The sequence below is a fragment of the Pseudochaenichthys georgianus genome, chromosome 21 (assembly GCF_902827115.2).
Source record: "Pseudochaenichthys georgianus chromosome 21, fPseGeo1.2, whole genome shotgun sequence".
Lineage (NCBI taxonomy): Eukaryota > Metazoa > Chordata > Actinopteri > Perciformes > Channichthyidae > Pseudochaenichthys > Pseudochaenichthys georgianus.
The window spans coordinates 24,429,246-24,444,361 of NC_047523.1; the positions used below are offsets into that span (position 1 = coordinate 24,429,246).

A 15,116-nucleotide genomic window follows, 5' to 3' on the forward strand; every position below is an offset into this window, starting at 1 on the left:
TATTACAACCTTGTCGCAGAAACACAAATCAATAAAATGCAATAAAGGGGTCAATATCAAGTCTTTGGATATCAGCTATTAACACCTATGATAGAGCTCAATATTATTCATGAGATGTGTTGCAGGAATAGATATTGAAGCAGCGCAAAAATATCTTCAGCAATTGTGCATTTAGCCTGCGGCCACAACATGCAGAATAACAAGCTCACATTTCCAACAGCAGGCCTGTAATTAAAATTCATCTTGGCGGTTACTCACCTGTAGTCTCTACTATTCCTTCTAGTATCACCACAATTTCAAACTGCTCTGTTTGCATGGACCTCTGGGAGAGGTCGTAGAAGGGGCTTTTGGTGTCTATCACATGGCAGATCGTGAGTGGTGAGACGAGGAAGAGCTGGTCTGCCCCAGTGTTGAAACCCACGTCCAGCTCCAACTGATCCAGCGGAAGAAACTCACCCTCGGGCGTCTGGCGAGACTAAGGAAGCGTACAGGAAGAGACAGAGACAGAGATGTTTGGTGGGGGAAGGAAGGGGAAAGACAGACTTATCTACAGCACATCAAGAGCCTTTGGTGGAGCTTTTCACATTGTATATGCAATCTGAGGAACCAATCATCAGTCTCATCAGAACGGAAAAAATTGCTATACGTTTTTCAAATGAAATCTAAAGAGGCATCTATACAGCAAGAACATATATCAGCACGTTATGTGATGTAACACTGGGACCTAAAATGTGTCATATTTTAAACAAAACATAACATCAACTGGTTTAATTTATTTATTGATACTGCTGGATTAGATAGCATTATACTCAGCAGCTCTGTTAGGACGTAAACTACAATCTTTATGAGAAAATAAAATAATAATTTGCTAAAATGGCTACAGTATTTGGCCAACCGATTGTATACTTACCTTGAACTTTGTGAGAGCTTTCATTTAATTCCCTACTGCATATAAAAGCATGATAATTGGTGAATCTTTGTTTTGTAAAGCATTACAAAAAAATAACATAGATTTATGATTGACGTTTAATAACCAGGTGTTGGACAGCAGGGATATCCATACATTACATTATTCTAATAAGGCACAGCAGCCAGTTACCCCAGATTGTAACACACTGTCACTTTTAAACAGTTTAAAGTAATTGTATGAACAAAAGGTTCTTCTCAAAATCTGGTAAATGGACATTAAGACCCCTTGGCATATTTGATGGATTATATTCTGCAATTAGTTATGCAAAATATGCACATTGTAAAATGAATAAGTGGTCTTCTGTGCTTTGGTCAAGCATAGCTAATGGTCTATCTTTTGTATCATTGTGGTCTATGAAGCTTTGTCTGATAAATGCATCATGACTTCCTGTTAGAGCAGGTTTAAATGCCAGTGTGTAGGCCTTTAAGCATCAGTTTTCTAAAAATAAAAACATGGACTTGGCCATGACAAAAAATTGGAATATAACTACATTCGCTGCCTGCCAACTACAAGTAGCATGACTTACTTTCAGCAATTTGCAGCGGATCTGTGCAGAGACCATATGGCTGTTACGCAGGTTGCCGACCCTGAACATAAGAGTTAGTTTTCCATCTCGCATAGATATGGCAGCATGTTCACTAAACATCAAAGTCTCGGCCCTTTTCTTGGGCTGGGACATCTTGATAAACATGCAGCCGATCAAGAAGGCATCGACGATCGATCCGAGGATCGACTGGAAAAGAAAGAGAATGATCCCCTCGGGACATTTGTCTGTGATGTATCTGTGGCCATATCCTATCGTGGCCTCGGTCTCTATGAAGAAGAGAAAGGCTGAGGGAAAGTTATAGACATTGGCCACACATCGAGTGTACTTGTCATTGTGGGCTCTATTGAGGTCTCCTCTGATGTATGCGATGCACCACCACATAGAGGCCATGAAGAGCCAAGCGACTGTGTAGGTGAGGATGAAAATAAATAGATTCCAGCGCCATTTCAGATCTACTAGTGTTGTGAATAAGTCTGAGAGGTATCTGCTGGTTTCACCACCCAGGTTCCCATGCTGGACGTTACATCGCCCGTTCTTGTCCACGAACCGCTGCCTCTTCCTCTTTTTCTCTGGGGGAGGCTGATTGAATCCAGACCCGCTAGATGAGGTGTTCACTACCTGATAATCGTCCCCAAATTTCTTTCGAAGTGCAGACATACTACGATGACAGCAGCGAAAGAAACAACAAAGGATTCAATTATATAAAAAAAGTCTGGGTTGTAGGCGAGTTGCTGCAGTCGTTAATGCCCGTGCGCAATGTCTCCTCTTTGGAAATAAAGCGATACAAGTGCGCTGTTTTCTCCCCGGTTAGTCTTGCACCGTCCTTTTTTCGCCACACGCTACTGTTGCTACACTCTACAGCCATGAAATATCAATAATATATGAGTAGTTTACGAACCCCGAAAAATAAGCCATATGCAAAAAAAATAGGCGACGCACGGGATAAGGTATCCAAACGCGCCAGTCGCAGTCCAGGTTTTACAGGTTTATCAGTTGCTGCGTCGTGGATTACTCATCGCCCGTGAAGGTTGGGGCTATATCGACCTGATCAAAACTGTACTCACAGAGTAAGTTTTCACTTGAAAGTTCAAAATCCTTAAACGGCCCATAAAACAGCAATATCTCTGCGTAATTATTCTCTGAAAACTGTTCCCAGGATGAAACGTCTCTGTGCGCACTTGCGTCTGTGTTGGAGATTGTTCGGTTTCCAGTCCTTCCTTTGTGATCTGTATACATAGGAGATGAATTGCATCCAAGCATATGAGTGTAAAAATTGACGAGATGGAGGAAGAAAATCACTGTCCCACTGTCGTCATTTTTGGCTGCGCGCATCGACGCTGTTTGCCAGGCTCTGTTCGGTCACCTTTTCCCTTCTCTTAGTTAAATGTCGACTGGATTATCATGGTTCAATGGTAGAGATCCACCAGATGCTCCTTTGGCTGCTTAGATCCTTCTTTCCTGTCGATTTGTGAGCGGCTCCTGCGCACTTCCACGTTTCCAGTCATGCACTCACTGTTGCCTAGTGGTACTACAGTACAAAGACAGACAATTTGGAGGAGGAGGGAAAGGGTTCGCCTGATTTGACCGTTTTTGATGATCAAATATGTGGAACTGCAGCCAATATGTCATGATTGCTTTCAACTAATGACACTGGACACCACATTTAGCTTTTAACAAGACAATAAACAGGCATCTGACCATGTGTTGCATTACCAAATAAAGACTATTATAAAAACGGTAATAATACAAATAATGAAGCCATGTGGTGGATGTGCAAAATAGTGTATTTTAAACCTTTATCACAATGTTGCAATGCCACTGCTTTGATGCATCCTAATTTAATAATTTTGAACATATATATTTATATTATTCCCCTTTTATCGTCTCCAATTCAGTTCAAATAAAGTCTTTCCATCTGTAGTGGACATTTATAAATGCACCTTTGTTTACCAGCTGTCTTTGACACCTGTGCTAACAGCCTCTGATGATGACCCCGCTTTCATCCCATGGGTGACTGCACCTTCTTTGCGGAATGACACATACAACAATATCTTAACAGAGTAACAAGTTCTGCAGGAAAGCTGCTGACATTCAAACTGTATGAAATCTCAGGGGGGACAAAGAGCTGCAACAAGGATACATTGTAGAATTCACTCGTCGTATTACCGAGATCATGGCCACGGAGGAATACACCCACACCATAGTTACCCAGGCTCACACGCTGTCTCTCAGACACAGGAGGCAGGAGGAGCAACATACCACCACCTCTTTCCCTCAGTCTCTCCACACCCCTTTACAATTCTCTTTCTTTCCATTACATCGAGATGTAATTTGGATAGGCATTATGTCTCCCTGATAAAGGCACAATGACCAACCAATCACAAAGACATGTGACTGCAGCTTTGAAATTCAAAATCTATTTTATTTAAATATTTTTGGCAGTCAGTTTTGAACAAGGTGTACAGGTATAAGCAACAGAGCAGTTTTGGGGTACATTTGGATAATTATCTTTGGATAAAGAGTACATTTCAGGGGACAAATAAATACATGAAACACCCTTACTTCTGAATCATGTCACCCATACATATACTTGCATCATACACAATGTCATGTGAATATACTTCATACATATTTATACTCTGCTGTGATGTCGTGCGGCATCTGCTAACTTTTTACAAGATACACTGTTAATGTCTACCGCAGTTTGTTGATATTTTCCCAACCGTTTTGAGATCCATTGTCTGAGCTCATAGGGATCAATATGCTGTTGAGTCACTCTATTCCAGGCAAAATCTACCTCTCCTATTATCCTGCAGCTCCCTGTGGTTTATCCCATGGTATTCCATAACCAGTCTAAGCCCAGTATGCTGTACTGTACAAATGGTATAGCTTCTAAAAAATGACACCAAGGCCTGACATAACCGTTTCCAAATGAGCGATTACATGTCAGCGCTGTGCAACGTTGATGTGCCTCCAAGTGTTGTCTGCGAGGCGCTGCGGTTCAGTCCTCTGGAGGGGGAAGGCAGGGAAAGATTTCCCCATCAGCAGGCCATCATAATTGCCAGGTGAACATTAGCTTCTGCAGGCCTCTGTGCTTTTAATAATAACTAGTGAAGAGTAACACAGGTCACCCTCCATGCATTCTGGTCCTCATTAGGATGAAAAGGCTATTCACATATTTGCAGAGAAAAAATAATGCTATTAGTTTGGACTGGTTACCTAGGCTCACACGCTGTCTCTCAGACAGGTATAGGAGGAGCAATATACCACCACCTCTTTCTAGCCAGCCAGCATGGATTTTTTTAATTGCTGTATTTCAGAGATATAGTCATCGAAACAAAAGTTTTCCCCACAACTCTTGACAAATCGTCTGACATGCAATTAGAAAATTGCAATTAACTTCTAAGAAAACAGTGGAGTGTGTGAAGACACTATCTTATGCATATGTCTAGTTTTCTTCAGTCTGAATGTTTCTTTTAATAACAAATATTTTTGAATGAACAAAAACAACTATTCTTTCAAACAAACAAACATCATGCTATTTCAACACTCAAAATCTCAGCTAATTTGATTACTTGCCTCTTGATATTACATTGGACTGGGAGTGACCAAACGATCCACCAATGTCAATAGCTTCAATTAGCAAAATCCTGATTGGAGCACAGAGAAAAATATGTTAAAAAATATATATACCCAATGCTTTACCATCCATCCATCCATCTTCTCCCGCTTATCCGTGGTCGGGTCGCGGGGGTAGCAGTTCCAGCAGAGAGCCCCAAACTTTCTTTTCCCTGGCGACATCAACCAGCTCTGACTGGGGGATCCCAAGGCGCTCCCAGGCCAGCGAAGAGATATAATCCCTCCACCTGGTCCTAGGTCTACCCCTTGGTCTCTTCCCAGCTGGACGTGCCTGGAACACCTCCCTAGGGAGGCGCCCAGGTGGCATCCTAACTAGGTGCCCGAACCACCTCAACTGGCTTCTTTCGACGCGAAGGAGGAGCGGCTCAACTCCGAGTCCCTCCCTGATGACCGAACTTCTCACCTTATCTCTAAGGGAGACACCAGCCACCCGGCGGAGGAAACCCATCTCGGCCGCTTGTATCCGCGATCTCGTTCTTTCGGTCATGACCCATCCTTCATGACCATAGGTGAGGGTAGGAACGAAAATGGCCCGGTAGACAGAGAGCTTTGCCTTCTGACTCAGCTCCCTTTTCGTCACAACGGTGCGGTAAAGCGACTGCAATACCGCTCCCGCTGCTCCGATTCTCCGGCCCATCTCACGCTCCATTGTTCCCTCACTCGAGAACAAGACCCCGAGATACTTGAACTCCTTCACTTGGGGTAAGGACTCATTCCCTACTTGGAGTGGACAGTCCATCGGTTTCCTGCTGAGAACCATGGCCTCAGATTTGGAGGTGCTGATCCTCATCCCAGCCGCTTCACACTCGGTTGCGAACCGATCCAGTGAGTGCTGAAGGTCGCAGACCGATGAAGCCATCAGAACCACATCATCTGCAAAAAGCAGTGGTGCAATCCTTACTCCACCGAACTGCAGACCCCCCCCCCCACGACTACGCCTCGAAATCCGATCCATGTATATTACAAACAGGATTGGTGACAAAGCGCAGCCCTGGCGGAGGCCAACCCTCACCGGAAATGGGTCCGACTTACTGCCGAGGACCCGGACACAGCTCTCGCTTTGGGAGTACAGAGATGGATGGCCCTGAGTAGAGACCCCCTCACCCCATACTCCCGCAGCACCTCCCACAGTAACTCCCTGGGAACCCGGTCATACGCCTTCTCCAAGTCTACAAAACACATGTAGACCGGATAAGCGTACTCCCAGGCCCCCTCCAGGATCCTTGCGAGAGTAAAAAGCTGATCCGTCGTTCCACGACCAGGACTTTTACCTTAATGGAGTAATCTGTTGATTGCGTGTGAAAGATAATAGTTATCGTAAAGATTTCTTTCTTCAATAATTGATTAATGTTCTCATATAAAATGTCAGTAAAGGGTAAAGATACCCATTGCTTCTAAAAGCAGTGTTTGCCCCCCTAAAAATGTGTAAGTAGAAGATGTTCGCCACAGGAAGAGGAGGATGTTTAAATGAGTAAACATGTGTTCAAATGTGTGATCATGTTGGACCCAATCGTGGTAACGGAAAACAAAATATAAGGCAGTAATTTGATACAAAAACAAAATGTGTGCAACAGACCTGGTTGCAAAATAAATTAATGTTTGTTTCTTTTCAAGCCTAGTTTTTTCATGATTTATAAATTAAAATATACCATACACGAAACAACAACATCAGATCAGCATAAGGAACCCTTATACAAACCATTAATCAAAAACTCTCATCCCCACAGAAACACGTTTGTAAGTCTGCCCCACACACAGGCTTTCATCCATGCTTGGCATATAATGTGAAGCCATGTGGTGGATGTGCAAGGCAGCAACTCCAAACCAGTGAATACAGCTGAATACAAGAAAGAGGTTAGGGTCCGGTCATGTTCTTGTCACACACCAGGAGGCAGCTGATGTGTAACACGGGGCACTAAATTGAAATATATGCAGATTAGTTCTTATTTTCTAGCAGCTACATTTGAAAGAGCAGTACATTTTATATCTACAACTCGACGGCTTTTTCCACCACAAAACACCATCTTCCATCATCGCCATCGTGTTTTGCACTTCTTGCACCAGCGCATGTCAAGCATCCGTTGGTCAATGATCAGAAATACTTTGATGATCTTCTGTAACCCATTTTATAAAAATAGCCCAACAGGCGGTCCGGGATGGGATTGATTTATTAATCTAATCAGACCAATGTAGGACACTAGATGCATTTGTCTTCCTCTCTGAATCAGCTTGGGTAGCACTTGAGGTCATCGTCAAGAAAGATTAGCCAATCACTTCAGACAATCTGCTGTAATTTTCCATCTTCATTTATAATCTCTACAATCAGAGGCAGAGCAGGGAAATCCGCCTCAGCTTTGATGTATTTGCCCTTTTATTTCCCCACACAAATGTACCACATCCTCCGAAAAATTTCTCTGTAATCTTATTTTGCTGATACAATATTGATTTTTTGTATTTTAAACAAACAATCTTATCATGAAAGACATGAACTATGATTTTATCTGCACAGATGAGGTCTTAACATGAGTCCCACTGGATGCTGAGGCACTAACAGGCTCTCATCCATGCTTGGCATATAATGTGAAGCCATGTGGTGGATGTGCAAGGCAGCAACTCCAAACCAGTGACTCGAAGAGGAACAACATTGTGTCAAAATATGGAAGCTCCAAAGACCATTATGAGATTGTCAGCATCTTGTGGCAATCAAAAAACATTACAGCTGTTATTCAGCGACTAAAGGAGTAGCAGCGTTTAACCTTAACATCTGATATGATACAGCCGCAGTCATGTTAGATGAGGAATGATGACAGACACACATTATGTGTAAAAATCAAATGGAAGTAATGTTCTGGTGTATTCTTCTGTTTTGTATTTCCACAGCTTAAGAGGGAACCTTATTTGTTGTCTCAGGTCAAAAATAGCACCAAAACAGGAGTGTTTTGTAGAAGAGCTCCTGGAGATTGATGATTGATTATTATACAATTACTGCTGAAAGCAGCAGGGCCCCTCGTCCTAATCACTGATTGTGTTGCTAAAAGGAGATTATCACACAGGAAAAGCTTGTTTGAGGCACTTCCGCCTGCAGATCAATCATACTCAAGAGATTGCCAGCATATCAGACCTTTCTCGGCTCTGCACATTTAGCACAGGTGCTGTACATGACTCTGTTTGGGAGTATGCCTCGGAAGGCAGAAGATTTGACCCCTACTGAGATACTAGCCTCAAACCATATCTAATTAAAGCTGATTTCAAAGCAGACGCTGTGGAACTTCAGGTCCTCTCAACAATTAAGCTCTGGATTTTTCCTCTGGTCTCGAGCGAGAAGAAAAGGCACATCCACTGAGTTGATTATCCCCCTTGCTTCCCCCCGGTCTGCCTCTATGCACAGTTTCATTAATATTGTTGCTTTTTGCCCCCACGGGCGGGGGCATGGGGTTTAACAGGTTTTAAAGTATCCCATGTGTATGTAGTAACTTTTTATATATGTGCCGTTAGAATGGCAGGAAATTAGTATTCACATTTGTATCACATTTTTGCTGCGATCTGCTGCGAGGAGCAGACAGGCTTCCGGGTCGGGGATACAGCGAGAACAAGCGAAACTCATCCTGAGCACACACAAACACTCACAGCCGAAGTAAAAACAATAAGTGTGGCTTGATATTGAGTAAGAAAAAGGTTTATAACGCTGTGAGAGTGAGAATGGATCTGAGGAGAGCATTTCTCCGAGATCCCAACTTAGCAGCCCGAAAAACGTTTACCCATTGAAACAGTCGTGGTAGATACCTTGTTTGTTTTAAACATCATAAATACACAAACAACAATGAATACTTACAGGTTGTGTACCTGAATCTCCCGCTGGTCCAAACAAAGTAGGAACAGCATCGTTCTTCAGTGCCCTACGCTGTACATATCCGGCATGAATCGCTGAAAGGTTTGCGAAGCTTTGTTTCGTGAAATGCTGGCAGAGGGTGTGGCCTCTGGGTATTCACACGTCACAGTATACCAGGAAGTAAACAATGGAAAATGAGAAATCTCCAATGAGGCGTTTTGGGGCAGCATAGTCTGTGTTAGGGTTTTACCCACTACAGAGTGTACTTTGAGGGTTTTGGACTCTGCAGACCGTTTACATGCATAAAAACCTTCACAACACACAAGGGAACGGGTAATAACCGGAAAAGCATGACATGGGCCCTTTAAAACATAACATATCAAAATGTCCGTTTGCAATAACCCGCAAAAAACAATGAACTACGACTGACTGCTGTAATACACAACTTGATAATTTAGCAATCTACTGTACATGTGGTAGGTGGTAGTTTCACACGACACACTCTTCATTTAGCTGGTGAAACTAACATAACAAACACATGTAAATCTTATATGTGCATTGTTACATTTACATGTTCATTATACATCTGTGTCATTATTTTCACATGTTTTAACCACTTTTACAGTAACACTGCAACGTAGCCTCATTTGTGGGCTCGGTCTTCTTAAGTGAATCGTCTGCCGCTTCTGCGTCTCACCTGTAGGACCCCTGAGCTGCCCTAAGTGCCTGTGTGAGCTTTTCATTGTAACCAAATAAATATTATAGTTGCAATCGCGTGTGAAAACATACCAGAAGATTAAATAAATCAAATTCAACAAAATACAAAAGTGCCGATAGCAAAACAATACAGTTTCCATGTAAATTAAGATTCGGGTGTCAATATATAGGCCCAACACCTGAGTAAGGTGAAACTAAACTATGGTCGCAGACAAATTGTCAAAAAAAATAATCATGTTCTATTTATTTTCTAAACACTATTCCTTAACCTCATGGGGTTAATTTATTAGGACTTAGTAAAAGACAACTGCTAAGAGAAGACTTTCATACATACAATATAGGTGTCGACAGACCCTATGATTGATTTGGAGAAAAACAACACATAATTTGAAACCAATAGTTTTAGAAATATTTGTAGTTGAACTGAATAAAATAGGGAATAATAGAGCGTGTAATGGTTTTGAGTCTCTGGGGATACAATATATTTGTACACATATAACTACTGTTTCTGAGCTTAAATTAGTCCATGTTTTATATAGGCTACTGGTGTCTAGAATTGTGCAGCCTCCCTGGTGGGAAGCTCTGGATGTGTTGAACCTTTGAGAGCCACAGTGACCCACAGTAAGCCACAGATAAGGTCTCCATTAGGGCTGTTATTTTAAAGCATCTCACCCGTTAATGGACTCCCCTGGCCCAGCTGCAGACCCACTATCTTATCCTCCCAGGCCCAGCTAACAAGCCTGGGTTTGGCTTCCTACAGGTGTGAGACAGGGCCCCTGCTGAGAGTGTGGCGAGACACTCGTGTGTTGTCGGCTCCACAGCAACTATTAATATACCTCTGCAATGGCTACCTTGGTGAGCATTACAAACGTTTATTGAAAAGCATTAGTGAGGTGGCAAGAAAACAATGAACACTTTATATAATGAGTTATTATGATAATAACACTTCTCTGTTGTGAAAAAAAGGCTTCAATATATTTATTTAGATTTACCATAAACCAAACTAATGACATAATATTATATTATAGTATATAGTAATACTTTTATGTAGTGTTTATATTTGATTAAATATTAAAGTCGTCATTTTAAGAAACAAGTTAGCTCTGCTTAAAGACCGGAATGTGTTGTTTCACACTTTGTTTTAGTACAGGTTAGACAGAAAAATATAACCTTTGCAATGTCAATTTTTTCACAGCATGGATTTTAACAGAGGAAAGGTGTTACAGCTGTTGCCCATCTTTATGCTTAACTAAGCTAATCAGTTTTGGCTTGTAATTTGACATTTTAGGTACAGTAGGCCTACAGACATGTTAGTTCCCGGCAAGAATGTTTTTTCTCTGAATGTCAAAATGTGCATTCAATTAATCATCCATTGAGAGAAATTAATCAACACAAAGTCATTTACCTAGCAAAACTAACAAATATTAGTCTGAAGATGCGTGCCCTTTTCTTTTTGGCCTTTATTATTTGTTAAATATTAGGGTGTTGGACTTTTTAGTTTAGAGAAGGTTGTCAACCCTTCATGTCCTTCACGTGAATTACCAAGATGCGTGGTGCGTTAGGCTTGCATTGGGACCAGCAGGCTTTTCCCTCAATTTAAATGTCCACTTCATTAACAATACTCAACAACAAATTATAGTATTAAATGGAAAGAGTCCTTTTCTGCCTTTTTGTCTCTGATATTTCAGATCTTTTATTACAGAAAGGTGCTATTATTTCCCTTCAAATACCTCTCACTGACATTGTTAAAAAAAAACTCCTTATTGACCTGTCAATTGCAAAAGCTTGAAAGACCTATAGCAACAGTAACCAAGAGTGTCCTGCATTCAGGAGAATTTTGCCTCTTACATTTGAACAAAGCCCGAGTCTGAAAGGTCAAGCCTTCCTCAATAACATGTACATTATAATGTCTCAGAAGAACCTTCATTAGCTGGCAATGGCCAGCACCTTTACAAATACTGAACAAAAGGGAAAGGTAGCATCCTATATAATGTAGGTTTTTTTGTATGCTACTATTAAGGTTAACCATGGAGGGGAGGCTGCAATTAACAACCTATAAAAAACCCCACACTCAAAACTGGTAATGAGATGTACGGGGTCTTAAAAGCTTCAAGAACAAGGTTTATTAAACAACTCATGTATTTAGTGAGACGTGCTTGCTTGAAACTGATATTAATGCAAAAATCTATGTTAAGTCTTTTTTTACAAAAAGGCAAAATGTACAAACAGGTAACATCACTTTGCAACCAGTACATTGAAACAATACAGTCCTAATTTAACACCATGCACTTTGAGATAATGAAAAACAATAAATATATCTGTGTAATCTGAAAGAGTTGATTGAATTTTAGTCTGGATGCCAAGCAGGTACTTGGCAAAGACTCAGTATTCGAACAGCATTGATAGTATTTCCCCATTAATTGATCCCTCATGTCCGTTTGCCTGACGCCCTTCAGGTGGTTTGAGAATTTGGCTTTGTTAGTCCGACGATTATTTCCAAAACACACCGCAATTTCGATAGGTAAGCACTGTTTTTTATTACCATACTCCAAATAAAGCACAGCAATAACTTGTGATCTTTAAACCATTCAATTTTTTTTTTTCTCAGAGGAGTGTTCAAGTTTAACCGCATCTTAGAAAAATAATTGGTTCTGTATGTACAACAACAACGGTGATAGAAACATGTTAACAGTATTATACAATAGCATTTGTTGCCTGATCCTTATCAAAAATGTAGTGAAAAACTACATTTGCACATTTTAAACGTTTTGACTATACTGTTACTAAATTATTGATCGAGCATTAATATGAAGGTGACGTATTCATGAGATATGACAGTTATTTAATATCAATTTCCATGTTTTTGCTAGAATTTAAGAAAAATATTTGATCACCAAAGTAAATCAAATGTTTTCTGAAACAAATGATCCAATAACTGAAACAGCTTTCTAAAAAGGCACACGCAACTATCCTGCTCCAAGACATCATGATTCCTCAGGATTTTGGTAGCAGGAATCTGAGAATGTCATTACTGAAGTTTTCAGATAGCCTGATGATAACACAGAGCCGTTACAGTGTTTCAGAACTCAGTCGTTACTATTTAGGGGAAATTTACATTCAGTCAAAAAGCAATTATGTAAATTCTACTCATAGCAGTCTCTAATACTGTACTCTTAATTACGGTACTTCGAACAGACCCAAAGTGCTGCTTCACATCTTCATATTGTGGTTCCCGTTTCACTTAAATTGAACCTTTTGATTAATCTGGGAGGATGTTATAGTTACACTCTTGTGTTGCATTCTCTTAAATTTAAGACGGTTTAAAAATCTTTAGCTTAATAATTTTTTTTGTATCTGACTCTTACTGTCTGTTTTACACTATGTTGTATGTAATGTAATGACAAAAAGTTTTTCCCTATCTTATAATAACACCGATATCAGCTAATCCATATGTTATTATCCGCCTATATGGCAGCTTATAAGAGGAAACCGGGGTAAGAAATTCAAAAGATATGTTTGAGGTATTTTAGTAATGCACACACGAGAGCACTGATAAGTAAACCTTGTTTGTTTCGTAGATAACCTAATTTAAGGATGCTGAAAAAACGTTTTTTTTCATTAGTTTAAAGTCAAACTAAAATAATACTGTTTTCAAATGTATCCTTTGCGTTTGTTTGACTTTGAACTTCTTTGAAAAAAACAATTATGAAGTTCCTCACAGCCATGGACGCTGAAGGTGTGATACCGGCCCTCAAATGTCAGTGCCCAGCTGTCGTGGGACACACCCGTCCAGAGCCTGCAAGCTACACAATGTTTCTACAAATGTATGTCCCCAGAATATTTACCTCTTTTTATAAAATGAAAAAATATACACAAAAGCTGTAGTATCCTTATATAGTTATATGATGTAATGTCCTTGCATCACGATGAGAATTCAAATTTCAGCTCGACTTTAAAACCAAATATTAATGTACAACAGCATTATTGGATTCTTCAACCCTCAAATAACAAGATAGGTTTCAACTCCTCAAATCCAGTATTGGTCCCGGCTCTATAAACAACATCACGTTCTGTTATTGAATGTACCTCAGACACTGATATGAAGAGAGAATGAGCAGCAGTCATGGAAACAGTCTTGAACAAAGCACAAGGAAGGTCATTTCATTTACAGTGCATCACAGAGACGTGCCTTGCTAGATTCTTGTTTTAAATGCTCTTCTATTTTTGTTTTGGTCCAACAGCTAAGCTAAGTCTGAGCAGCACAGTGGACCCAAGGCTAGCAGCTGTCTTGACACAGTGTGAGTGCTTTGACGCAAATGTTCTCCATGCACAGACCTCACACAGCTTTTCTCCCGGCTCGGACCTGATGAGTTCCCCAAAGTCGTGGCTCGTCATGTCGCCTTAGCGGCAGGTGCAGCTTCTCTGACACCTGTGGTTAGCTGTGAAAGGAAACACCCCCATAATGGAAGATAAGCCGCTGATGCCTGGATCTCTGTATTTGTTTATACAGGAAGAGGCGTATGTTGTGCTGTGGCAGGAGCCACCTGGCGGGGGTGAGGAGAGCCATGGCTGGTTAGGATAAGGACAGAGCGACGGGGGGGGGGGGGGAAGGTGAGACAGGGATCAGACACTCAGGGTCATGTTTCGGAGCAGCCACTGCTGAGAGCGGCTGCCATTGCAGTCTTTCAGGGTGGGGACCATCTTGTCCTCCTCTGATGGCATGTCCAAACACTGGTTGCTGTTCACGTGCAGCAGGGTGAGTCGCTGAAGAGGGAAAGAGGGAGATGTGTCAACACGTTAGCGTCGATACATAAACAAATACTTTCAGTTTTTACATTTTTCTGTCATTTCCCCTCAAGCTGGAGAAGGTGGAAACTGCCTGGATGTTTAAGAGGAACCTTCAAAGACACACTTCCAAATATTGATTTCCCGTATTTTACAAAAACATTATTTTACCCAAGCAAATGGCCTGAGCTGACACTCTCGGACTGCAGCTGGGGCAAGAAAAAAGCCATAGGCACAATAAGAGAGCAGGATGTTCTGGTCGAGTTAAAGTGAGAGTCGTGCCCATTGTTCAACACAACATGCACTGAGGCTGCTTGGAGAATTGGGGTTCCTGTCAGTTGTGAGGCTGTGTCACAGCCACTTTACAGGAAAGATTTCTCTGTGAATCACTGTTGAGCATCAGAAAATGTCAAAAAGGCACTAGCCGCAGAGACTAGCTGCATTACATGGACATGATGGATATGTCAAATGCGTTGTAGTAAAATGGCATAGCAGTTTCCTGTAGATTTTGGCTTGGCGTGTTAGTTTAGAGTTGGCAGGTTAAATGTTGGATAAAAAGCAAGCAGAGATTGGACTCAGGGGGGCAGTCAGTGTGTGGGACAGAAGACTGCAGTAGGAGGAGGCCTATG

General features: G+C 41.3%; 2 protein-coding genes across 5 annotated transcripts in view; both read right to left on the reverse strand.

Annotated features, from left to right (window-relative positions):
- Window positions 1-250: 250 nt before the first annotated feature.
- LOC117466744 (G protein-activated inward rectifier potassium channel 1) lies at window positions 251-3,030 on the reverse strand. The gene is made up of 2 exons (XM_034110173.2): window positions 1,497-3,030; window positions 251-475 (listed from the first exon to the last, which is right to left on the reverse strand). Exons 1-2 carry the CDS (start codon window positions 2,172-2,174, stop codon window positions 251-253), a joined length of 903 nt encoding a protein of 300 aa, XP_033966064.1. The 5' UTR covers window positions 2,175-3,030.
- An 8,356-nt stretch (window positions 3,031-11,386) lies between these two features.
- galnt13 (polypeptide N-acetylgalactosaminyltransferase 13) overlaps window positions 11,387-15,116 on the reverse strand; it is a 77,993-nt gene continuing 74,263 nt past the window's right edge. For all 4 annotated transcript variants that reach the window (XM_034110498.1, XM_034110496.2, XM_034110499.2 and 1 more), the window contains exon 12: window positions 11,387-14,466. In XM_034110498.1, the coding sequence (XP_033966389.1) occupies window positions 14,326-14,466 (141 nt within the window). In that variant the 3' untranslated portion in view covers window positions 11,387-14,325. The remainder of the gene's footprint in view (window positions 14,467-15,116) is intronic.